The following is a 26629-nucleotide window of genomic DNA, read 5'->3' as shown; positions in this document are numbered from 1 at the left end:
AAAATTCTAACTCCTAAAAAAAAACCAGACTTACTGGTCTGGCAGAGACTGGAGAAACCCCAAGAGTACAGCCTCTGGACACCCTTTTAACTCAGTAATGAAGTCACTCCTGAGGCTCACCCTTCAGCCAAAGATTAGACAGGCCCATAAAACAAAATGAGAATAAAGGGGCACACCAGCCCAAGAGCAAGGACTAGAAGGCAGGAGGGGACAGAAGAGCTGGTAATAGGGAATCCAAGGTCGTGGGTTGGTAACCAATGTCACAATATTTGTACTAATTTTTTAATGAGAAGCTAGTGTGTTCTGTAAACCTTCATCTGAAGTACAATTGAAAAAGAAAAAAACAAATCAACTCTGAATCTATTACCCTGAAGTAATCTTTAAACCTTAAACCAAAAATATCCCCTGAAGAAAGATTAGTCCAAAGGACTAATGGACCACATCTACCACAGCCTCTACCAGATGAGTCTAATACAACTAGATGGCACCCGGCTACCACCGACTGCTCTGACAGGGATCATAATGGAGGGTCCTGCATAGAGCTGGAGAAAAATGTAGAACAAAATTCTAACTCAAAAACAAAGACCAGAATTGCCAACCTGACAGAGATTGGAGAAAGGCTGAGAGTATGGCCCCTGGACACCCTTTCAGCTCAGTAATGTAGTCACTCCTCAGGTTCACCCTTCAGATAAAGATTGAACAGGCCCATGGAACGAAACAAGACTAAAGGGGCATACCAGCCCTGGGGCAGGGACTGGAAGGCAGGAGGGAATAGGCAAGCTGATAATACGGAACCCGGGGCTGAGAAGAGAGAGTGTTGACATGTCGTGGGGTTGTTAACCAGTATCATAGAACAATGTTTGTACTAACTGTTTGATGAGAAAATAGTTTGTTCTGTAAACCCTCATCTAAAACACAATAAAAGAAAAATAAATAAATAAAATTGAAAAAAAAAAAAAAATCCCCTGAACTTCTTAAAATCAAATAATAGTTTAGTTTAACTAGTAAAGAATGTCTGCCCTGGGCATTGTTATGGATTGAACTGTGTTCCCCAAAATCTGTGTCAACTTGGCCAGGTCATGATTCCCAGTATGGTGTAACTGTTCACCATTTTGTCATCTGATGTGATTTTCCTATGTGTTGTAAATCCTACCTCTATGATGTTAATGAGGTAGGATTAGAGTCAGTTATATTAATAAGGCAGGACTCAACCTACAAGATTAGGTTGAGTCTTAAGTCAATCTCCTGGGAGATATAAAAGAGAGAAGTGAGCAGAGAGACAGGGGACCTTATAACACCAAGAACCAAGAGCCAGGAGAATAGCGAGTCCTTTGGACCCTGGGTCCCTGCGCTGAGAAGCTCCTCAACCGGGAAGTCTGATGACAAGGGCCCTCCCTGAGAGCAACAGAGAAAGTCTTCCCCTGGAGCTGGCACCCTGAATTCGGACTTCTAGTCTCCTAGACTGTGAGAGAATAAATTTCTCTTTGTTAAAGCGGTCTACTTGTGGTATTTCTGTTATAGCAGCACCAATAACTAAGACAAGCACTGTGCTCTTTTGATCTATATGGGATCAAATCGTCAACTCAAAGGAGCAGATATGAAGCTTATGGGGCAGTGAGTTTATGTTAATGGAGAGGAACAATTCAGAAAAGGAGAATGAGAATGGTTGCACAACTTGAAGAATGTAATCAATGTCACTGAATTGAACATGTAGAAACTGCTGAATTGGTGTATGTTCTGCTGTGCATATTCTCAACAATTTTTTTAAAAACTCAAACTTCTTGTAATTATTGAAGAATTAAAATTACATTCAATAATTAAAAAAAAAATCTTCTGGGAAGGGTGGCTTTTACACCATGTTTCTACTTCCTTACTTTTCACAAATTTCACAATTTATCACAATCTGTTTTCAACCTAACTGCTCCACTGTAAATGGTCTTGCTATACTCTACCTAAAGAAGATAGATTTTATGTCATGGCATAGATGACAAAAAGAGCATGGTTCTTTTAGAGAACTGTAAATAGAATTAGTGGGGTTTGATAAGAGGGGGAAATTCCAAGAGACATGGCTGGAGATAGACCAAAGGCCCATTACAAATAGACTCTGTGCTATGCTAAGTACTTTAGAATTTACCTTGAATGTTCTGAGGGGATACTGACAATTTCAAATAGGAGAATAACCAAACTGGTTGCAATTTTAAGAAATCACTCTGGTACCATGTTGCTAGCAAATACAGTGAGTAAGCATTAGAAGACAGAGAGACCTATTAGGAGTTGTCTGCAGTAATCCAGATGATAGCCTAAAGGAATTACCTAAGTGTCAGTGAAGGCAAGAAATCTACTTTCTGAGCTTTAGTTTTCTCATTTGTAAAATGGGGTTCCCACCACCTGCTTCACAATGTCCTTGTGAGAATTAAATGAATTAACATCTGTCAAAAATCTAGCAGTGTCAGACACATAGTAGGTACTCAATAGCTGCTAGTACTTAAAAAAAAAAAACTTACCCCACATTAATTTCTACATTTTTATTCTCATGATTCAATTTTTTAAGTTGAGGTTTTACTACACTTTGACATCGTAGTTATCCTACCTCTAAGGCTGGAAAGTACCCTCTGAAGTCTTCTAATCCCAGAACAGAATATAATAATAGATATTAATGCTGTGACAAAGTAGTCAATCTTCTTTTTTAGTGATTAAAATTAGTATATACAGTCATGTCAAGAAATATGAATGTTAGCAAGGCAATGTGCTTGGTTCAATTCCTTGATGTGCCACTATCTGTGAAACTTGGGTGAATTTCTTAACATCTCTGCGAACCTCAGGTCCTTAATCTATAAAATGAGGATAATATTGTCTACTTGGAAAGAATGCTATGAAAATTAAACACATGAAAAAACAATTTATAGAGTGTTTGTACAAAGTAGGCTCTCAAGAAGCGGTAGGTATGCTATTACATGAACCAACTATTCCGTAAATGGACAAATTAAATGGGGAAAGCCAGCAGTTTGAAGGTGAGACATTGTTCCAATTACTTCAAAGAGATTAAAAAGTCAAAGGAAAGCAACATCTAAACCATTTACCAGACTTTACTAAACAGTACTGATAAAGAAATCAAACCACTCTCTTCACCTTCTATTGTGATTCTTGTATCTTGAAGACTCAGAATAGCTATCATATGAAGGAGAATACTTCTGATGCTTTGAGTAAAGGGTACCTTCTTTACTCTGAGACAGTGAAACAGATTCGCTTTTCCTACAAAGAAAATAAAAGCGGATTAAACATTCAAAGTCTCTAATAAAAGATTTTAAATAATGTTTAACAGTAATACAAGATAAACTCCAGAAAATAGAAATTTTGAAATAACTGTTACAAAGTCTTTGAGAGAGAAAGGCATTCAATCATAGAAAAGGATTTAAATAGAAACAAAATCACAAGTATCAATGAATGTGAATAAAGACTTAAAAATTAAAACATGAAAATTATAATTTTTTTTTTCTCTTTCCAAACGTACTGTTTTATACTATATTTCTGACAAGCAGAGGTGAGGGAACAAACACAACGGTTTAACGAGAATTGCTGTGTATTATAAATGCAACAGTCTGAATCAGTCATAAAAAAGCTCCTTCTAATTCATCTTATGTAATTAAGGTTTATATTTTTAAAAACAAATTTATCTCTCTACTATGGCTGTAAACCACCTATGTGATATGGAAATTTGGAGTAAAAAGAGTAAAGGAAAGAACCAAAGAAACGTTTGTTTTTGGTGTACTTGTGAATCATTAAAGTTTTTCTGTTTCATGTTTTGGAAATATTTTAAATAATTTTTTCCCTACAGTAAACAGCTGTATTCAATACAGATATATGTATTTTAAAAGATAGATGACTGTTTTTCAAAATCTGAAGAATGAAAATTACATATATGTTAATATCATGATACACAAAGCTACTCATAAATGCAATTATTTCCTATGTACACTGAGATCAGCTTTTATGTAACAGACTGAAGTAATGAATTTATTTTGGTGTTGCATGATACTATCACAAATGTGTTCACAGCATATGACAAAACATAAAAATGCTCCAACTGGTAGTATGCAGTGCAAAATTATAAATACATAAACTAAATCCATTCTACATATATTAAAAAAAAATTAAATACAATCTTTCATAGTTTCTTATTTAGAATATCCGATTAAGAATTAAGTAACCCATTTATATTGTTAAATTTATGCTCTAACATTTCAGAAGAATGCATTTTTTCAAAATAGATCAACTAGCTGCAGCAAAGCATCAATGTTCACAGAATGAAAGATATAATATACCCTAATCTAATCAGAATTTCTAAAATGTATTGGATATTCTAAAGTGCTTAATTTCATTCAACTCTAGTTTGACTTTAATCTCATTTATTGAACGTTATTAATAATTCCATTAAGGACTAGTTTCTTGAGACCTCTATGATACAGGTTCACGTCTCTTCTCTCACTTTCCATAGGCCTAGGGTTCTAATTTCCATCTGAATACTTGTTGCTGTTGTTGCCATCGAGTCTATGCCAACGCATGGTGACTATGCCACGTACTACTAATTTCCAAATTCATGAGTCAGTCTAGTTCTCTCCTTTGAGCTCCAGACCAATATAATTTTCCTTAAGCCCCGTCTTCTGGTTTCCTACCCCAATAAATGGCTACCATCATCCACACAGCAACACAAGTCAAATGCCTATAAGTCATTCTTCTTACTTCCACCTCTCATCCACTATATTTAGTCTACCCCTAAGATCTGATTTTACTACCTAAACAGTTCTCAAAATCTTCTACTTCTCTATTAACACTGCTCCTTTCCTAGTTTAAGCTATCATTATCTCTGGCTTGGACTACTGCAATAACTTGCCTATCAGTCTCTGAGCATCCAGTCCTGTTTCCTGCCAATCCAGTCTATATAAATCATCCAAAATGTGATTTTAAAAATAAGGTACCCACACAAATAAAATCATGTCACCCAGCCTGCCTACAAAACTCTTTAATGACTTCTCATTGCTCCTATAATAAACTCCAAAATTCTTAAGGTCTGCAATGCCCTACCATCCCTCATACCATTCTGCTCTTTGCTCTCTGCTTCCAGTCGCCTTGGTTTTTTTTCCTTAAATATGCCATGCCCCTATGTACTTCAGGACTTTGCCTGTACTGATCTGCCCAGTCTTTACCTCCTTTACATCTCTAACTCCTTCTCATCCACTTGGACTCACCACAGCTTTATTTCCTTAGGATCTGATCTTCTCTGATCTTCCTGTCCCCTCTGGCTAATAAAACTCTTACGTTATATATCTCAAAGACACGCGTTATTTTCTTTTCTCAGTTTTTAAGTGTTCGTTCACTTAAGTGAAGATTTGATTAATATCTATCTTCCCCATAGATCATAAACATATACATGTATTCTCAGCACTCAGGGCAGTGCCTAGGAGCACTGTAGATGCTCATGATACATTTTCAGAATGAATGAATATTAACCTATCTGTTTCAGCTCTGGTCCTCAGCTGTTTCACGAAGTCTGGAGGGTGTTGCCGCTGGTGGTCATATAGTGTTGCTAGGGGAGCTCCTGAAGCAGTGATGGCATCTGAGATGTGAGTTCGAGTCAATTCTGCCATCTAAATATAAACACACACAACAAAGGCAAGAGTAGATACAGAAAGGTAATGTCACAGAAGAACTGAGAGCAGGCACAGTGTCTTGGAAAAGATTGCTGGATTGAGGTCAAGCAACTTCTGCACTAACAGATGAAAGATCGTGGGCAAATCACTTAGCCTCTTCAAGTCTCGACAGCTTCATCTTATAAAAATGAGGAGTTGGACTACATGATTTCTTAAGGTTTCACCCAGCTATAACAATATATGACTTGAATTGTACAGAAAACCTTTAAGTCATATAAGCTATAATAACCCATAGTAAACCAAAAATTACATCTTCCTTTAAGTCAATTCAATTACTACTTCCTCTATAAGTCTTTTCTGGCCAGCAATGTGAAATACATTTTCCCTTCTCTTAACCACTACTGCAACTGGTATATGTATTACTCATTGGTATTTATTTAATCATTGTCTTAAGATAACCCTTCTACTGATGACTTCAGGTATTTTTGAAATCTTTGTCAATGTTCTCTAATAAGCTGATTACAATTTTTGTGAGAAAACAGACTCTATACTTATTTGCATATCCCCCTTCATGGATTTTTAATAACTGAATTATGTCACAAATAGCCCTAGCTTTAGTTTAAAAAAAAAAAAAAGTTACAACATATGCAACTGCTAAAATAAACTGAAACTATTACTGTAGATTATGATATCCTACATAGAGATGCAGTAAAACTATCTCTGGCTTATTCCTGGTACAATAAAAGAAAAGACACAAACACCATTCTGGGTAAAAATAAAACATCTTTATACAAAGAAGATCAGTGGCTCCCTGGAGCCAAAGTTGGGGACTGACTTCAAACAGGCATGAAGGAACTCTCTGGGGGTGATGGAAGTATTTTATTTCTTTACTAGGGTGGTGTTTACAGATGTATGTATATATTTGTCAAAACTCATCAAACTATATACTTGAAATGGATGTATTTTTTTGTAAATTATGCATCAATGAAGTCATCTTTTTTTTTAAAAGCTTACTAGATGGCAGAAATTTAGAGTGCTTCTCCATGTTTTTTCTGCCTCTACATCATTTACATGTATAACATGCTCTTATTTCAATAGAGTATGGTTCCCCACTGAGAGTCACTGTTGAAAAGTATGAATTTGAAACCCATTACCACTACAACCAAAGTTAGTCAGATTGACTGAAAAGAACTGAAACAGAAAGGGTCCTTCGTGGCTCTCACCTCACAGATGTGGCGTGCTGCATCGGAGGTGAGGCGAGCAGTCTCTGTCTGCTGAGCGGCCATCTTATACGTTGTCTCCTGCAGGGCTTCAGTTGCTTCCCGTTGGGATTTAACCACCTGCTTTAATGATTCTGCATGAACCTATAAATAAAAGAGGGTGAAAAGAGAACTTATGTTTTAGCTCCCCAATCCCAAATTAGCTTTTAATTTATAAAATTGTTTCATGGATCAAATGCCTTATTAAAAAAAATACTTGACTAATATCTATATTCCACAGTTTGAGTTTTAACACTACTGTTTACTAGTTGATGCGCCCATGGACAAATAACTACTGTGTACCTTAGTTATCACTTCCCTAAATTGGGGAGGATTCTTCTCCACTAATTTCACAAGGTTGCTACAAGAATCAAATGGCACGAAGTTATCCCGTACAGGATAAAGCACCAAAATATTATTTGTCTTTTCTGATTCATTCCTATATAATTGAAGAACACTAAATTTAGGTTTAAAGAACCAGTACTTAATGCAAAATATGTCACCTGCGCTGCTTTGTTTCGAGTTTCTTCTAATTGTCTCTGGCTCTCCAGAGCCTCTTGTTCAGCCTTCAATTTCAAAAGGGCCAAGTCTCTTTCATGGCGTTGCTGCTGTGCCTTCAAAATAAAGAAATGATAAATGTTAACTCTAAGAATTTTAACACAATAACTAAAATAAATGCAATGTTATTTTCCTAATACAAATCATTTGAAGCAACAAATTAGGACCTTAAAGGAAAAACAGGATATTCACCAGCCACTTACCATTTACCTAAATATTTAACGACCACCTACTCTGCCTCAAATAATGTAGTACCAAAAAAACATTTCCAAGGCATACAGGACTAGGAACTGATACCAAAAACCTGTAAAAAGCAAAAGCTATAGCACCTCTTCGGAAGATGTTCTATGTGTAAAACTATGCCCTATGTGTAAAAAAAACAAGATAATGCTTCACACCTCACAATTTTATGACTCCTTTACTGTGTCTCTGAAGGAGCAGTTTCATACAAATGTTAACCAAAAGAAGGTCTCTCTTTCACCAAGAACCTTTCCATACAATCTGATATCTATATATTTTCGTCTCTTCTAGAATAGTGCGAAACAGTCTATATTCTCTAGAGGTGGTAAGGCTGTATAAAAAGTCATGTAATGCCCTCCTCAAATCGGAGACCCAGAATTACGTATCCTTTAACTCATCATTAATGCTCTTTTAAATAGCATAGAAAAGAGAGAAAACTTACAAAAAGCCAAAGAGAAAGAAAACTCCACAAATACCTTTATGATCTGAGCCAGGGACACACTCTCTTGCTGAGCAAGTGAAATACCTCGAACTCTTTCTACATCTGATAGCTGGCGCATGGACTCCTCGATGGCACTCAAATAACTGAGTTCTGCTGCCAAACGATGCTGGAGACCAGCAGGGGAAAAGCGCTTAGAACCTGGGGGGCGTAACAATTGTCAAATGAAAAAGTTTACATGAAATTTTATCTCAGACTTCTAAAATTTATTTCTCACTTCAACAGCCAAAAACCAAATGTGCTTTCCTTTGTAGGAAAGACAGTTACTTCCTTCATATTTATTCATGCTTGTATGTGTACATACTCACACTTAGGATTACATATACGGAATACATTTGTCAACTGTGTTTTTAACTAATATTTAATGCTGGCAATATGGGGGAAAAAATTGCCACTCTTAAATGTTTCACGCTTTTTTCAAGACTTAAATTCCCACATGGTTTTTGTTCAATACTTGAAAAAGTAATCACATCCATTAGAAATAACATTTCCCCATGGCTGAACTGAAGCAAAAGAAATTTTCAGAAAAAAATTACTCTTATTTTAAAACTTACAACTGCATGGATCTACTCACCTGGTGTTGAAGCCATATCTGAAGTTGTTCTACCGGCAGTTAGGTTAATATCCGTGAAGGCTGTATTAGGTTTAAATGCTGTTATAGTTGGAGGTATTATTACTGAGGACTTAGTCTTTTCCACTGAAGTTCCCGGAAGGTCAAACTGCAACAATTTCTGAGAACTTGGAGATAGAGGAGAAGTCGGAGTTTTCTGAGATCTTCCCTTCTCCGATGAGGCACTAGGAGTTTTGTTTCATAAAGACATTAGAAAAAGGAAAACTACCCTCAAGAACAAGCCAAACAGTCCATAAGAACAACATGCATAACTTTCTTTTACGTTAACTTGCACAAATCCTGCCCCAATGAAACAGAACGGCAGTCTCTCGATTAGACTGTCACTTAACCCTTTCTTCTACAATGTACATTTATCACTGCAGTGTAAGACAACACCTCAGTTAGACCTTACAGAGCAATAAAATTACAGTATATATAAAGGTTAAGGTCAAGCCTTAGCTTATAACAGTATCTTAAAATATGTCTGTGAAAGAGGCCCAAAATGTCAAGATTTGCATTAAAAACTCAGTAACCAATTGTTGTTGAGTCACTTCCAACTTGTGGTGACCCCATGCGTGACAGAGTAGGACTGTGCTTCACAGGGTTTTCAATGGTTGATTTTTTGGAAGTAGATCACCAGGTCTTTCTTCTGAGACACCTCTAAACGGACTCACACACCCAACCTTTTGGTTAGCGGCTGAATACATCACCATTTACACCATCCGGAGATGCCCTGTTGAAAACTTAGAATTGACAAAATCTTTTTTTTTGGTATTCCTCTTAACCCAAAAGACTCATAGCAAAAAATTATTTTCATACTATGCATCTGTAAGTATTTAATATATGTCCATTTGTTTCCACCTGCCTTTTAATGTTATAGTTTTTCCAGAGCTTTCTAATAAGAAGTAACTTCTTGGAACAGTTTGACTGTAACAGCTCTTACTTAAGCTTTTAATTCAACTCAAGGCACATGTCTAGCCCCTCAAAGCAGGAACCATATATTATTCTTTTATATATTTCTCTTAATAGCAAGCATGTTGCCTTGCACTGAATATTTATTTGTTGAATAAATCAATCAAAGATACTCTTTGAAGGATATTAGCACAGTTAACATACTAAAACAAGTTTGCTTTTAGCTTTTAATAAAATGATGAGATAGTTTCAAAAATAAGAATTTCTCTTATTCCCAGGATGAAAATATTTTAATAAAAATGTCTTGAGAGGCACTAACTTATTTTAATTTCCTATTGATGATTTAGGAAAATACTACTTACAGTAGTCTGACATTTCAATTATGAAACATAAAAAGAATTATCATTACTTCTGTCTCCGAGTAGATTTCCATTAAAGAATTCCAATGTGGTATCAAACAAAAAAAGTGCTCTGACTCCCACTTTATGGTTTTATAAGATGAATTTATAAATGCTTTGTAGAGAAGATTCACCTAGATAAGCATTTCCAAAAATATGTTTCTAAGAATGTTATTAAGTTTGTCATAAAAAAAAAATTAATAAATAAAGGGAAAAGGCCTGGGGGCAGAGAGTGTCTACAACCAAACAAGAAAAAATAGGTTAAACAACTTATTTTTAAAAGCTGGAGGAGGTCCTATCAAAGCCTCAAAATATTTATCCATCGTGAATCTCCATGGGCCAGGGTGAGGAAGGCCTAGACTCTAGTATGAGGGAGTCATCAAACTTATTTGGCTATGGATCCTTTCTTAGAAATGTTTAACTCTGTAGACCTTCCCAATTAAATCATCAGAGTTTCTTTTAAGGAAAGACTGAATTCCAAAATCACTGATAACCTAAATTTAATTTTAAATACAATTACGGTATTAATGATGCCACATTATTTTGTAACATGAAGCATTAAAAATGGTAGTATCTACATGTGACACTGTACTCGAAAAAGCACAAAGCTAGTTTAAAAAATAAATAAATCCATGTCTTCACAGGGCTTAAATTTCCAAAAAGACAAAACCTGTGCAGCAGATAAAACATCACATTGACAACGGAGTAGGAACCATACATGAAGCAATAACTGAAAGTTATTTATAACCATCAGGCTAAGTGCATGATATAACATTTTAAAAAGATTAAAAAAAACAATGTGCAAGTTCCATAATCAGTATAAGAGGTAAGACTCTGCTTTCAATCAGTTTGGGAAGGCTGTAAGAATTACTGAGATTCAAAATCTGCCTGAATGGTTTAGTAAGTTGAACAGGAGAGAAAACTTCAGAGGAAGAAATAAACATTGAGACCAAAAGAATATTAACTAGTTATGCTGAAAAAGTAGAATACAGTTGAGAAGCAAAAGTAGATAAAAGAAGTGAGACAGTTTGTAGTAGCCTAGTAAAAATACTACAAATAGGTACTTAGCGTTGCTCTGTGGGGTAGCTGTCACCTTCAAAAGCACTCCAAGGAGGGGAGTAGCTTGGTCAAATGATTGAGCCAAGGAAACAACTGTGGCAATGGCATTCGGGAAAGAAAGGCAGTTGTGCTAGAGGCAGAGGATTCCCGAAGGAGAGGTTTTAACAGTTTAGGTGACAGATGGCCATATTCTAAAATACAGATTAAAAAAAAGACAAAAGACCGTTGTCATCAAGTCAACTCAAACTCATGGTAACCCCGTGTGTGTCGGAATAGAACTGTGTCCCGCATGGTTTCAGTGGCTGACGTTTCACAAGTCGATCACCAGGTCTTTCCTCCCAGGTACCTCCTGAGGAACTTGAACTTCCAACTTCTCATTCAGCAGCCAGGCACACTCACCTCAGGAGACTAGAGCTATAAACAAAACTACAGAAGCCTATTCAGAAAGTACAGAATTTTGTAGTAGCTTGGGCACGCAAAGTTAAGGAGAGTACAACGCTGAAATTTACTAAATGCCTTCCTTGAATATCAGTGATATTGTAACTTCAATTATATATGAATTACAGTATAAAATATATATTACTTTACCTCACAGAATGTCCAGAAAGATCCTCCAACATGCTGTCGGTGTCAAGAGTCTGCTCATAATCTTTAACAGAATGTTTGCTGCTGGTCCCAGATTTCTTTCCTTGATGGGAGCCACGTTCTGAGCCGGAATGTATTTTTTCCTCATCAAGAACAGAGTTTTGAACATTTCCAGTAAGTGAATCCAACCCTGTAAAGTACATTTCTTATAAAGCTGACTCCCAGCATCAGAAGCTACTGAGAGACAATTGATAACTAGATTTCAATAAAATAATAAAAGGTACACACCAGGATATTTTTTAATTGTCCTATATTTAAGATTTGTTTTTCATATCTAAAATAAAAAGGCTCACCCTTCTGTCTCCATTTAAGGAAAATGAAGTTTCCTCCATTAATATCTATGATTTACTGTTAAAAAATAAATTGTACTTAACTGGTAATAAAAGACAAGTACTTTAAGCAAGAATAAAGTACTACTTTATTCCTATAAAAAAGTAACCAAAAAGAAGTTTTTTAAGGATAAAACCCAAAGCTAGGAGAAAATTTATATACTCATCAGCTGCCAATAGAACTACACAATCCTTTTGAAAAACTCTATGGCAAGAACTATGTACCCAGACTCATAAAAATGTTCATATGCTATGACTCAGTATAATCTTACTTATAGGGTTATACAAATCAAAAAGATTATTCAGATGTGTAAAAATTATTAATTACATTCAATGCTTAACTTCCATAGTTTAAAAAGATTCAATCTACATTTCCAAAAGAATAACTGTCTAAATTATATACATAATAGTAACAAGAACATTTCAATAGCACTTTGCAGTTTAAAATGCTTTCCATATATACTATCAAATTGCTCTTAAACACCCTATGAAGTGGGTGCAGATACCCAGTTTATTGGTGAGGAAACTAGGGATCTACGAGGCTAAACAACTTGCCTAGGGATATACGGTCAACAGCAGAAACAGGACATAAACCCAGGCCTCACGACTCTCTGTCTAGTGCACGGTTTACTCTAATGGTATGGTGAAGCAGCATCACAAGAAAGTGCTTATTACAGTTTTTGAAAAAGAAACAGAATACTGCATGATACATATTAATGGCAGCTATATTTTTAAACAATATAGATATATAAAGAAGCAAAACGAAAAGTGAAAAATATGCTATATAATGCTGTACTGACAGTGATACAGTGAACAATTTTTCACTTAAAATTTGGTTTAAAAAGAAAAAATGAGAAAACAGCCACAAGTATATAAAAAAAATGAAACCTGACTATCAAGCAAAGAAATGCAAATCATATCAATGTGATGCCATTTTTCATTATTAGATTAGCAGATATTTTTAAAGTAATAACACCTAGTATCATACAGTAGACAGAGGAAGGGATATTCACATACTGTTTTTATGCAAGTGTAAACTGATACATCCTTTCTGGAAGACAATTTCAGATATGCATAAAAACAATTTTGCTTCCCCTTTGATTCAGAAATTCCACTTCACTTATTGCAATTCATTGTAGGAAGCTATTTAAAGATGTGCACCATGAATTAGATATAAGAATACTGATTACGCTATCATAATCAGGGGAGGGGGACACAGAAATACTCTAAGGGGTTACTAATCAATCAGAAAGGACTTTATAGTCTAAAACTTATTTATGATCCCTAGGTTAGAAAAGTAAGCTGGCTACCTCTAATATTTTTATAATAAAGATGCACTGATTTTAAAATAAGAACACTTTAATCATTTAATAATTGTTCTTCAAAAATAAATACACAGTTTAAAAACTGTTCTTGACTTCAAACAATTAGAAATTGTAAACAGTACAATGGTCTATGCAAGAAGAACCTACACTCTAATCAAGGAACCCATATACAAAGAAAATGTTTTATCCCTACATTAAAGGATTGCCAAATCAAAGTACATTTACATGTTTTAAAGATAAATTAAAAAATTTTTTTTCTTATGATTCCCACTTTGATCTACCAACTACTTTCAACTGCATGGGGAAAGGTGGCATCTGCAGCAGTTTTTGTACAAAGCATACAGACATTCTTTCGCCACCAAGTGGAGAATGTACAATAAATGTTACACTGATTTTAGAACCTGGAGAGATACTGGGTTTTTAGGCACTGTGAGAAGGGATCAGGGAAACTGAAAGCCACAAAACACTACCTATACTTTGTCCACTCATGTTTCAGATTAGAATTTTTAAAAACCTATGGTGAATCATATTGATTATATTCATACATTCAATCTATGAAGATATTTTAAAGTTGTGCAGTGTATTGTAGTACAGGGTAAATTGTGTAGTATATTGTCGTAGCACAGGGCAAATTGCACAGTATATCGTCATAGCACAGGGCAAATTGCACGGTATATCGTCATAAAAAAAAGTGTAGTATATTGTCGTAGCACAGGGCAAATTGCGCAGTATATCGTCATAGCACAGGGCAAATTGCGCAGTATATCGTCATAGCACAGGGCAAACTGCGCAGTATATCGTCGTAGCACAGGGCAAACTGCACAGTATATCGTCGTAGCACAGGGCAAACTGCGCAGTACATCGTCGTAGCACAGGGCAAACTGCGCAGTATATCGTCGTAGCACAGGGCAAACTGCGCAGTATATCGTCGTAGCACAGGGCAAATTGCACAGTATATCATCGTAGCACAGGGCAAACTGCGCAGTATATCGTCGCAGCACGGGGCAAACTGCGCAGCGTATCGTAGCACGGGGCAAACTGCGCAGCGTATCGTAGCACGGGGCAAACTGCGCAGCGTATCGTAGCACGGGGCAAACTGCGCAGCGTATCGTAGCACGGGGCAAACTGCGCAGCGTATCGTAGGACGGGGCAAATCGCGCAGCGTATCGCAGCACGGGGCAAACTGCGCAGCGTATCGCAGCACGGGGCAAACTGCGCAGCGTATCGCAGCACGGGGCAAACTGCGCAGCGTATCGCAGCACGGGGCAAACTGCGCAGCGTATCGTAGCACGGGGCAAACTGCGCAGCATATCGTAGCACGGGGCAAATTGCGTAGTATATTGCTGTACAGGGTAAATTGTGTACTATATTGCAGTACAGGGTAAATTGTGCAGTACATTGTAGTAAAGGGTAAATTGTGTAGTATATTGTAGTACAGGGTAAATTGTGCAGTACATTGCAGTACGGGGTAAATTGTGCAGTACAGGGTAAATTGTGTAGTATATCGTAGTAAAGAGTAAATTGTGTAGTATACTGTAGTACAGGGTAAATTGTGCAGTACATTGCAGTACAGGGTAAATTGTGTAGTATATTGTAGTACAGGGTAAATTGTGCAGTATATTGCAGTACAGGGTAAACTGTGTAGTATATTGTAGCACAAATGCTATTTTCTGCATTTGCTGCGTTTCTTTATCTGCAATATATTGGTTCGGGAGTCAGACTTCAGAATCCAAGCTTTGCCAATAACTAGTTAGTGACCGTAGGTCACTAACAAACTCTAACGTTTGCAAGATAAAACAGGTGAGCAAGATCACGATTCCCTAAACTATGTTCAGCTGGAATTCTAATTCCATAACGTGCTGACTGAAGAAATGATTCTACAGTCAAACAAATTTGGAAAAAGCTTCATGTAATAGCCTAATCCCTGTCCTAAGATAAACAATGCATATTAGTATGTTAAAAAGGATTAATGATAGGGAAGAAACCTATTTCACTTTAAAAGCATTTTCTAAATTTATGGGACCATGAAGCTCTTTTTTTCCTCACGACACCTGTGAAACAGCCTATCCCGTTGTGAACCAATATTTAACAAGACAAGACAGACTTTGGAAGCACTAGTAAAATGATCTCTAAAGTTCCTACCTAAAACTTTCAGAACACTTCCAATCTGCAAGACAGTTATATTAGTTAATAATCTACAAAATAATTCCTTAAAAAAAAAACTCCTCCCAGCACTCTCATAGTGGAAGTATAAACTGGCACTAGCTTTCTGAAGGGCTACTCAGGAAATGTATCAAAAATTTAAATATGGCATACTGTTTGCTCCACTATTTCCAGGATTCTTCCCCAAAAGGAAAGAAGGAGATCAATGTACAAAGATGTATTTTTTGGCATATTCAATGCAGCAGTATCTATACTGGCAAAAAGAAAACAACCTGAATGTTCAGCAATGGGAAACTGACTAAACTATAAATCTTTGAATAACAGAACATTACATAGTCATTACAAAGAAAAATGTAGATACGTACTTACTAATGAAGAAAGATACGTATAACCTACTAACAGAACAAAACACCTTATAAAATGTGACTACTTGAATGTAAAATTTCCTATTTACATCTGCCTACAAATTGTCTGAAAGGATTCTTAGTAAAAATGTTATCATTGGTTACCTCTAGGTAGTGGGATGACAGGTGATTTTTTTTATTTTTAAATAGTTTTCTGTATTTGACCAATTTCTTTAAATTCGCCCCCCCGTCCCCCTCCCTTTTTTAACTCAATGATCACGGTTTATTTTTATAATTAGGAAAAACAACCTTGGAAACAATTATTTCCTAGCTAGAGGCCACCCTGTGAATTAAGGTCTTTGCCTTAACAATTGATCTCTATTAGCTTGGAGCAACAGAAGAAGAACCAGAGTCTGGAAAAGGGAGGAGGAAATGGGATGTGTGGCTAACTGCCTCCATGAACAATGCCTCCTCTGCCACGAAACCAGAAGAACTGGATGGAGCCTGGCTACCATTACTGGACATTGTGATCGAAGAGTCCATAGAAGAATCCTGATCAAAAGGGGGAAAACGTAGTCCAGAAATTCAAATTCTCGTGGACTCCAGACTTTCTGGAGCCATGGGGGCTACACGAACCCCCGAAACCATTACCCTAAGATATTCTTTAAAACTTGAACCAAAAATATTTCCCTGAAGTCTTAAAACCAAACAGTAGTTTAGCTAAACTAGAAAAAACGTCTGCCTTGAACATTATGCTCTTTTAAGAACTATCTATACAGGATCAAACAGGAACTTTAGGGGGCACTGAATTTATGTTAATGGGGGAGAAACAACTCAGAAAAGGAGGGTGAGAACGGTAGCACAACCAGAAGAACGTAATCAATGTCACCAAAATTCAACATGTAGAAACAGTTAATTGGTGCATGTTTTGCTGTGTATATTCTCAACAACAAAATAAATTAAAAAAAAAAACACGTTTGCCTAATCTCACCTCTAGTTCTACAGAGTAAACTACAGCCAGGAGTAAAACTGAGGAGACTGAAGAATATCTCAATCACTCAAAAATATTTACTGTTGCCAGTGCCCAATACTGAGCACAGTAACTGTACATATTACCTCCATTAATTTCATTTAAGCTTCAATATTACCGTAAGAAGTATCTATCATTATTTCTACTTTAACAGATAAGAAAGTTTGAGTATTACATTTAATGACACAGAGATATACAAGACATACTATTAAGTAAAAAAAGGCAGTTATAAGACAATACGATACACATTTCTGTATTTTTTAAGTAAAAATGTGTATACGTGTGTGTGTGGGACTGCATGTATATACTGGAAAATAGGTGCCGAAAATGTTAATAGTGATATGTCTGAGCTGATTTGTATTTCTTGTATAATTGTTTATAAATCATAACTTTTTATCAAATGCAAATGTATTACTTTTATATTAAGAAAAAGATGTAAACTGCTATATAACAAATGGTATTATTTCAATCATCGAGAAATTCTCATAACTTCTTATGGAATCAAATCACAACTTTAGATCACCACTACAAAATCACTGGTGAAGACAATGACGTTTCCATGCAGAATTCCACTCACGTTCTATCTTTTCTTTTTTTCCTTTCTTTCCTTTAGAAGAAGTAGATGAACGAGATGATGCAGCAGACTGAGCACCCGATGAATGCTCGGAGGTAATGTCCACAGAGGAAAGATAGGCAGACTTTCTGCTAGAATGCTCCTCCTGAATGCCTGAACTGCTACCACCAACACTGTCAAAGAATAAGTAAGAGGAGTTAAAGACAGAAAGAACACAGCTAAAACTATAAATATGCAAAAATTTATTTAATCACTAGGATAATATAACTATAATCAAGGATGCCTTCCATTTTTCTTATTTATTTCCTTACTACCACTAAGCCTAGAGTCCCTGGATGGCACAAATGGTTAAGTGCTCAATACTAGCCGAAAGGTTGGTGGTTCAAACTCACGCAGAGGCACCTCAGAAGACAGGCCTGGGGATCTGCTTCCAAAAGGTTCCAGCCTTGAAAACCCTATGGAGCAATTCTACTCTGCACAAGACAGGCTGCTATGAATCAGAAATGACTTGACGACAACTGACAAAAAACAAGCCTGGGTTATTCCTTGTGGTTGAATTTACTATGGAGAAAAACCTCAGTGAAACCAATAAAAATACATATTTCAGATACTTAAGAGAAAAATACATAATGTTGGATACTGGAAAATTTGTATTCAAATTCACAATTTCATGTAACTATTTTCCCGATCTTATAAAAAGAACAATACTTTTAATATGGTCAACCTGAAAATAAAATGCACCAAATCATAATGATTGGTAATTTCAAATGTCACCACAATTAAAACTGAAAGTTCTGATTTAAAAATTAATCTTTTTGTTAGAGTTCAAAATTAAAAACTATACTTTTCCTGATATAATTTTAATAATAGTTTTTATATTAGCACAACTAGATTTCACTAATTTTTATAAAATCATCTAATCATTTTATGTGGATTACAACTTGTGGTATGTGAAGAAAATGATATCAAATATAAATGACTACAGATTTATTTATAGGGTAACAAAATTTAGGGAGGAAATTTTTCCTGCAAAGTTTGATTCACTTATTATGTGACTTTGTACAAGTAACTTCTGTGCTTCAGTTTCCTCCCTAAAATGGGAATAATTATAATAATTACCACATTAGGCTGTTGTAAGAATGAGTTAGAATAGGTAAGGCCCCTCACTCCTCTCACGGCCTTGCACATTAAGTGCTCAATAGAGCACTGTTATCATCATCATAATTACTGTTATTTTTCAAAGTATTGTAACGTTTTAGATGTTTTCCTGACTATAAAAAGAAAAAAAGAATTATTAAGTGGGACCATGGAGACAAGGATCTATCTGATCTGCCTCAGTTTAATCACAGAAAACCATTTCTTCATCTTCTTACATTAGCATACCATGTAATAGTTTTCCAATATTATTAGCTCTTGGGGATTTACAAATTGATTTACAACAACCTATACGCTCCTTTTTTTTTTTTTTTATACTCTCCTTATTATGTTCAAGGCCCTGTTCTAAATACTCTGTATTTCAATGACTATTCATAACAATTCTGTGAGAAAGGTACTATTATTTTCCTCATTTTACACACAAGAAAACTGAGAAAAGGAAGGTTAAGTGACATGCCCCAATGCAAGCAGTCTAGATCCAATGGCTATGCTTTTAATCATTATATGCAGCCTGTACGTATATCTTTAAACAAGTAAAATTGGACTAATGTTCAGGACATGGTTTTCACATATCCATTTTTTTCACTCTTCAGGTTTTATTCCACACTGTCGATGTATTCTTACATAAATTCAAGAGCTGATTTTTTTTCTGTCAAAGTCCCACTCCCTGGAGAGGAAACAAAGTCATCTTCATAAGAAACACTGCTTAGAGGGGTTTTGATGGTATTTAAAGGCCGCACTGCTGATGCCCCTCTTTCCAGCTTGTCTTCAAATCCTGTCAAAAGTAATAAATGAAATATGGTTAAAATAAACTATAACCAAAGCATCCATATCATGGAGATTAACAGCATGGACTTATAAATGCTTTGCTTTGCTTTTATTAACAATTCCTTTTAGTTTACCTTAATATGTACCATATATGCTTAACTTTTTATTAGGGAAATTTTGAAACATACATGAAAGTAGAGAAAATAGCATAATGAACCCAATGTACCCATCACTCAGCTTCAACAATTATCAGTACATGACCAATCCAGTTTCAGCTAAACCTCCTACCATCCCATTTGCTACCCTACCCTCCCAGATTATTTTGAAGCAAACCCGAGATATCATTACATCCCTAAATATTTCAGTACAGCCATAAAACTTTAATAAAAATCTAATGGAATTTCAGAATAAATCCAATTTTCTTAAGGAGAAAAAAGGTGTTAATTTTCACATTTTCAGTTCATCAAAAGAAATCAAAGCCTGGACAGCTCAACATGGCAGTTTAGTCAGACACACGATGTCGTCTCTCTACAGCAAAGACCAGAGAAATCAACTGAAACAGATATAGACAACAATTCTGGAAAGCTGAGCATCAAATGAAAGGATAAAGAATTAGATCAAACATCAACTGGAAGAAGAAATAATGACAACACTGAACGAGGAGAGATACGGAGCAGAAGTGTCCTGTCAGCCGGCCCAACACAGATGGAAGCAAAGCCAGCAGCGATCCAGTGTGAGGAGCACAGGAAGGCTGCCCCCAGCTGCCCCGCAAGCCCACTGAACAGTGAGGCATGCAGGGCTGCTTGCCACTGCTGACCCACCTAGCAACAGTTGGTGAGCGCTCCCATGTTGCCAGACCAGCCATCAGAAGAGTACACCCACTTTGCCTGTTCTGACATATCAAAACAAAAAATAGGACAAAACAAACATACAATCAATCAATAAATACACAAATAATTAAAATAACACCTTAATGCCTTGGGGAAACCCTGGTGGCACAGTGGTTAAGTGCTAGGGCTGCTAACCATTAAAGGTCGGCAGTTCGAATCTACAAGGCGCTCCTTGGAAACTCTATGGGGCAGTTCTACCCTGTCCTATAGGGTCGCTATGAGTCAGAATCGACTCGATGGCAATGGTTTGGTTTTTGGGTTAATGCCTTGGAGACAGAAGACAATAATAAATCTTATGAAAACACAGGATAAGATAGCTTAAACAAGTGTGCAAAATAAAGAAAAAAAAAACCTTTCAGAGGAAGAAACAGTAATAGAACTATCGGAGAAGAAATTTAAAGGGCTTATATTAGGATCCTCAAAGAGATCAAGAAAAACATAGAAAAAACCTTAGAAGAATTCAGGAAAACAATACAAGAACAAAATGACAAACAAGAACTAGAAATTCAGATGAGCAATAAAATATCAGAAATGGATAACTCAATGGAAGGACACAGAAGGAGAAATGAATCAACAGATGAAAGAAACAATGAAATACAGGACAAATCCCTTGATAATTTCTTTCAGGAACAATTGGTGAAAAACAAAAATTCACTTACAAAGAGGCATTAATAAGACTAAGTCCTGATTTCTTGTCAGAAACCATGCAGGCAAGAAAACAATGGGATGACACATATAAAATCCTGAAGGAAAAGAACAGCCGAGAATCATATATCCAACAAAACTGTCTTTCAAAAACAATGGTGAAACTAAGACATTTCCAGATAAGCAGAAACTAAGGGAGTTTGTAAAAACCATATCGGCCTTACAAGAAATATTAAAGGGAATCCTCTGGATAGAGAACCAATGATATCAAACAACAACGTGAGATAAAGACATGTGACAACATCACCCAGACACCAACCCAGATAAATATTTCACAAAAGCAAAATAAAGCTAAAAAACTGACTACAGAGAACCAGAAAAATTAAGCTGTAAACAATGACAACTTCAAAATAAAAGTGGGGAATAAATGATATAGTTACAGAATTTCTACATGGGGAGGAAGTCAAGGTGATTTCAAGATACAACAGGCTGTTCTCATTTTTAAGAGGATTAAGGTAAACTTCTGGGTAACCATAAAAAAAAACATATTTACTCACCAAAATAAAGAAGAACAAAACCAGAAAGGTGCATTAAACAAAAGCAACAACAATGACTGATAGGAAAAGAAAATTCATAGACAAAAAGACTCACCACAAAAAATTAAGAGGAAGAAAACATTAACACCACAAAAAAGTATAACAAAATGACAGCAATGAATCCAGACCTATCATTAATCACACTGAATGCAAATGGCTTAAATGCACAGTCAAGAGTCAAAGAGAAGCAGAATAGAAAGAAAAAAAAAAAAAAAAGACCCATCAATAATGTCTGCCTACAAGAGATATACCTTAGACACAAAGACATGAACAAGTTAAAAATCAAAAGATGGGAAAAAAATATATTCAGTAAACAGTACTAAAAAGAAAGCAGGAATAGTAATAATAATTTTGGATAAAACAGACTTTAAGTGAAAATCTATTATAAGAGACAAAAAGGGGTGTTATATAATGGTTAAAGGGTCAATCCAAGAAGACAGAACAATAACAAATACCTATGCATCCAATGACAGAGCTCCAAAATACATAAAACAAACTCTAACAGAATTGAAAAGAGAAGCAGTTCTACAATAATAATAGGACACTAACACATCACTTTTGACGATGGACAGAAAACTAGAAAAAAACTCAATAAATATACAGAAGATCTAAATAACACAATCAACCAACTTGACCTCCTATCACCTAATAGCAGCACAGTACACATTCTTCTCTAGTGCATACAGACCAGTCTCCAGAATACACTATATTCTAGGCCACAAAGCAAACCTCAATAAATTCAAAAACATCGACATAATACAAAATATGTTCTCTGACCATAATGCTATAAATACAGAAATCAATGACAGAAAGAGCAAGGAAAAAAAATTAAATATATGGAAATTGAATGAATAGCACTTTACTTAAAAACTACTTGGTCACAGAAGAAATTAAAAACAAATTTAAAAATTTTGGGAATCAAATAAGAATGAAGACACAACATAACAAAACCTCCAGGACACAGCAAAAGCAGTGCTCGGAATAAAATTTATAGTAATAAATGCACACATCAAAAAAGAAGAAAGATTCAAAATCAATTTACTTAACCTGACAACCTGAACAAATAGGAAAGGAACAGCAAAGGAAGTCCATAGTCACCAGAAGAAAGGAAATGATCAAAGATCAGAGCAGAAATAAATGACATAGAAAAACAACAGAAAGAATCAACAAAATCAGAAGTTGGTTCTTTGAGGGGATCAATAAAGTTGACAAACCACTGGCCAGACTGACAAAGGAAAAAAATAAGAAGACACAAATAAGCAAAATAAGAAATGAAATGAGTGACATTACAACAGAACCAACCAAGATAAAGAGGATTAGTACAGAACATTATGAAAAATTGTACTCCAACAAATCTGAAAACTTAGAAGAAATGGACAAATCTAGAAACACACTATCTACCTAAACTAACAGAAGCAGAGGTAGAAAACCTAGACAGACCCATAGCAAAAGAAGAAATTGAAGATGTCATTAAAAAAAAAAAAAAGCCCTGGCCCAGATGGCTTCACTGGAGAGTTCTACCAAACACTCAGAAAAGAGCTGACACCAATTCAACTCAATGTATTCCGGAACACAGAAAAGGAAAGAATACTTCCTAATTCATTCTATAAAGCCAACATAACCCTGATACCAAAGCCTATCAAAGATATCACAAAAACAGAAAAGTACAGACCAATATTCCTTGTGAACACAGACAGAGAAGTTTTCAACAAAATTCTAACCAATAAAATACAACAGAATATCAAAAAAATAATACATCACCATCAGGTGGGATTCATACCAGGGATGCAAGGGTGGTTCAACATTAGAAAATCAATCATGTAATTCACCACATAAATAAAACAAAGGAAAAGAATCACATGATCATCTCAAGCCAACATTATTCTCAATGGAGAGAGATTGAAAGCATTCCCCTTGAGAATGGGAACAATTAAGGATGTCTATTATCACCATTCCTATTCAATACTGTACTAGAAGTCCTAGCCAGAGCAATAAGGGAAGAAAGGGGAATAAAGAGCATCCAAATTGGTAAGGGAAGAAGTAAAGCTATCACTATTTACAGATGACGTGGTCCTATACATAGAAAATTCCAGAGACTTCACAAGAAAGTGACTGGAACTAAGAGAAGGGTTCAACAAAGTGGCAGGATACAAGATCAACATACAAAAATCAGCTGAATTCCTCTATACCAACAAGGAGAACTCCAAAAAGGAATTAAAGAAAACAATACCATTTACAATAGCCTTCAAAAAGATAAAATACCTAGGAATAAATCTAATCAGGGACATAAAAGACTTATACAAGGACAACTACAAAACACTACTGCAGGAAACCAAAGGAGACCTACATAAATGGAAAAACATACCATGCTCATGGACTAGAAGGCTTAACATTGTGAAAATGTCCATACTACTCAAAGCAATCTATAGACATAATGCAATCTCAATACAAATCTCAACAACTTTCCTTAATGAGATGGAAGAACTAATCTCCAACTTTAAGTGGAAAAGAAAGAGGCTCCAAATAGCTAAAGCATTACTGAAGAACAAAACAGGAGGCCTCACATTTCCCATCTCGGAAACTGCCATGCAGCCACGGTAGTAAATACAGCCTGGTACTAGTAAAACGGCAGACACACAGACCAATGGAACAGAATCGCGGGGGGTATGGCCCAGTAAGCAAGGTAAGCACAGGCTTACTTGTGCATACTTACTAATCTGTAGTGAACAATTTCACCTGTTTTTTCACATCTGATGTGAAACTGTTCACTACAGATTAGTAAGTGAGCACAAGTAAGCCTGTGCTTACCTTGCTTACTGGGTCATCTGTCCCTGTCAGGGATTATAAATTTGAAAAGAGGTTTTGATTCTGCAGGAAGGTGCGGTAGGGTCAGAAGAGAGACAGATGCCAGCCATACCTAGAATCACAATCTTTGATGTTGTGAAAAAATGTGAAATTTTTCACTACAGATGATCTGGTAAACAAAGTAAATGCCATGCTTACCTTGCCTACTGGATAATCTGCCCCTGAACAGAATTCAGAACCCAGAAGTAAATCCACCCAACTATAGACAGCTGATCTTCGACAAAGGGTTGAAGTCCATTCAATGGGGAAGAGATAGTTTCCTTAAAAAATGGTGCTGGCAAATCTGGATATCCACTTGCAGAAAAATCAAACAAGATCCATACCTAATACCACACATAAAAACTAACTCAAAGTGGATCAAAGACCTAAATGTTAAACCTAAAACTATAAAGTTCCTGGAAGATAATATATGGACAAAGCTAGGGGTCCTAATCTATGGCATAAATACACTATTAAACATAACCAAAAATGCACAAACAATAGAAGACAAACTAGGTAACTAAGTCCTCCTAAAAAGTAAATACTTAAGCTCATCAAAAGACTTTACCAAAAAAGTAAAAAGAGAACCTATGGACTGGGGAAAAAATATTAGCAACGGTATATTTGACAAGGGTCTAACCTATAAAATATATAGGACACTTCAACAACAAAAAGCAAGCAATCTAAAAATGGGCAAAGGACATGAACAGACACTTCACCAAAGACATTCAGGTGACTAACAAACACGTGAAGAGATGCTCATGATCATTAGCCATTAGAGACATGCAAATTGAAACTACAATGAGATGCCATCTCATCCCTGCAAAAATGGCAAAGATAAAAAAAAAAAAAAAAAACAGGAAACAACAATGCCTGGCGAGGTTGTGGGGACACTGGAGCTCTTATACAATGCTAGTGGGATTGTAAAATGGCATAACCGCTATGGAAAATGGTACGGTACTTCCTCTAAAAGCTAGAAATAGAAATACCATATAATCCAGCAATCCCTCTATTAGGTATGTATCTTAGAGAAGTAAGCACAGTGACAGAATAGACAGATGCATAACCATGTTCACTGCAGCATTATTCACAAAAGCAAGGAGATGGAAACAACCTAAGTGTCTATCAATGAGAGAATGGATAAACAAATTGTGGTACACACACACCATCAAATACTATGCAACAATAAAGAATAACGAGTCCACAAAACATCTTATGAGTAAAATAAGTCAGAAAATGACAATTATTGTGTGATACCACTTTTATAAAAAAGTCAAGAATAGGTTTACACACAGAAAGCAATGTTCTTTGATGGTTACCAGGGATGAGGGGGGAGGAAGGGTGAATCATGAGATAGCAGACACAGTCTTGTGAAGGGAAAGGCAAAAACACAATACGGCAGAGGTCAGCAAAACATGACCACAGTAAATGCAGACACAGACAGGTATGCAAAAACAACAGACAACTATAGTAAATAATATATATAATATATATAATTTATAATTACACTATAATATATATAATTCTGCAACAAAAGTAGTAACAACCAAAAATTTTTGAAGGGTTACACAGGTAGATATGTATGCTCTACAGGTGCGGGAGGGCGTATGGGAGTACATGCACATGCATATATAGGTATAGTTGTGGGTATCTGTATATATATATTTGTATGTGCTGCATATATATTCATATATGTAATAGAGTACCTAGTGGGCACAGCTATGGAAACTTCTTAGACATATCCAAACACCTCGTGGGTCTGAGTTACTGGGCTTGAAGGCTAAGGGCCATAGTTGCAGGAGACATCTAGGTCAAGTGGCATAACATAGCTCATAAAGATAATGTTCTACATCCTAGTTTGGTGAGTAGATTCTGGGATCTGAAAAGCTTGCAAGAACCCATCTAAGATAAAAAATATTGGTCTCTTCCCATCTGGAGCATAAGAGTGAAGGAAACCAAAGACTCAGGGAAGCGATTAGTCCACAGGACTAATGGCCTACACAAATCACAGCCTCCCCTAGCCTGAGACCAGAAGAACTAGATGGTGCCTGGCTACTACCACCTACTGCTCTGACCAATGACACAACAGAAGGTCCCAGTTAGAATGGAGAAAAATGTAAAACAAAACTCAAAATTTT

At 35.9% G+C, this 26629-nt stretch overlaps 1 protein-coding gene across 2 annotated transcripts in view; it reads right to left on the bottom strand.

Annotated features, from left to right (window-relative positions):
* CEP350 (centrosomal protein 350) overlaps positions 1-26629 on the bottom strand; it is a 195098-nt gene that overhangs the window by 83722 nt on the left and 84747 nt on the right. For both annotated transcript variants that reach the window (XM_049868382.1, XM_049868383.1), the window contains exons 13-21: positions 19373-19523; positions 17597-17766; positions 11772-11958; positions 8779-8999; positions 8182-8345; positions 7411-7521; positions 6872-7012; positions 5509-5645; positions 3130-3252 (exon numbers count right to left, since the gene is read on the bottom strand). In XM_049868382.1, the coding sequence (XP_049724339.1) occupies positions 3130-3252; positions 5509-5645; positions 6872-7012; positions 7411-7521; positions 8182-8345; positions 8779-8999; positions 11772-11958; positions 17597-17766; positions 19373-19523 (1405 nt within the window). The remainder of the gene's footprint in view (positions 1-3129; positions 3253-5508; positions 5646-6871; positions 7013-7410; positions 7522-8181; positions 8346-8778; positions 9000-11771; positions 11959-17596; positions 17767-19372; positions 19524-26629) is intronic.

The sequence above is a fragment of the Elephas maximus genome, chromosome 24 (assembly GCF_024166365.1).
Source record: "Elephas maximus indicus isolate mEleMax1 chromosome 24, mEleMax1 primary haplotype, whole genome shotgun sequence".
In the NCBI taxonomy this organism is placed as follows: domain Eukaryota; kingdom Metazoa; phylum Chordata; class Mammalia; order Proboscidea; family Elephantidae; genus Elephas; species Elephas maximus.
This window is presented reverse-complemented; position numbering and strand designations above follow the sequence as displayed.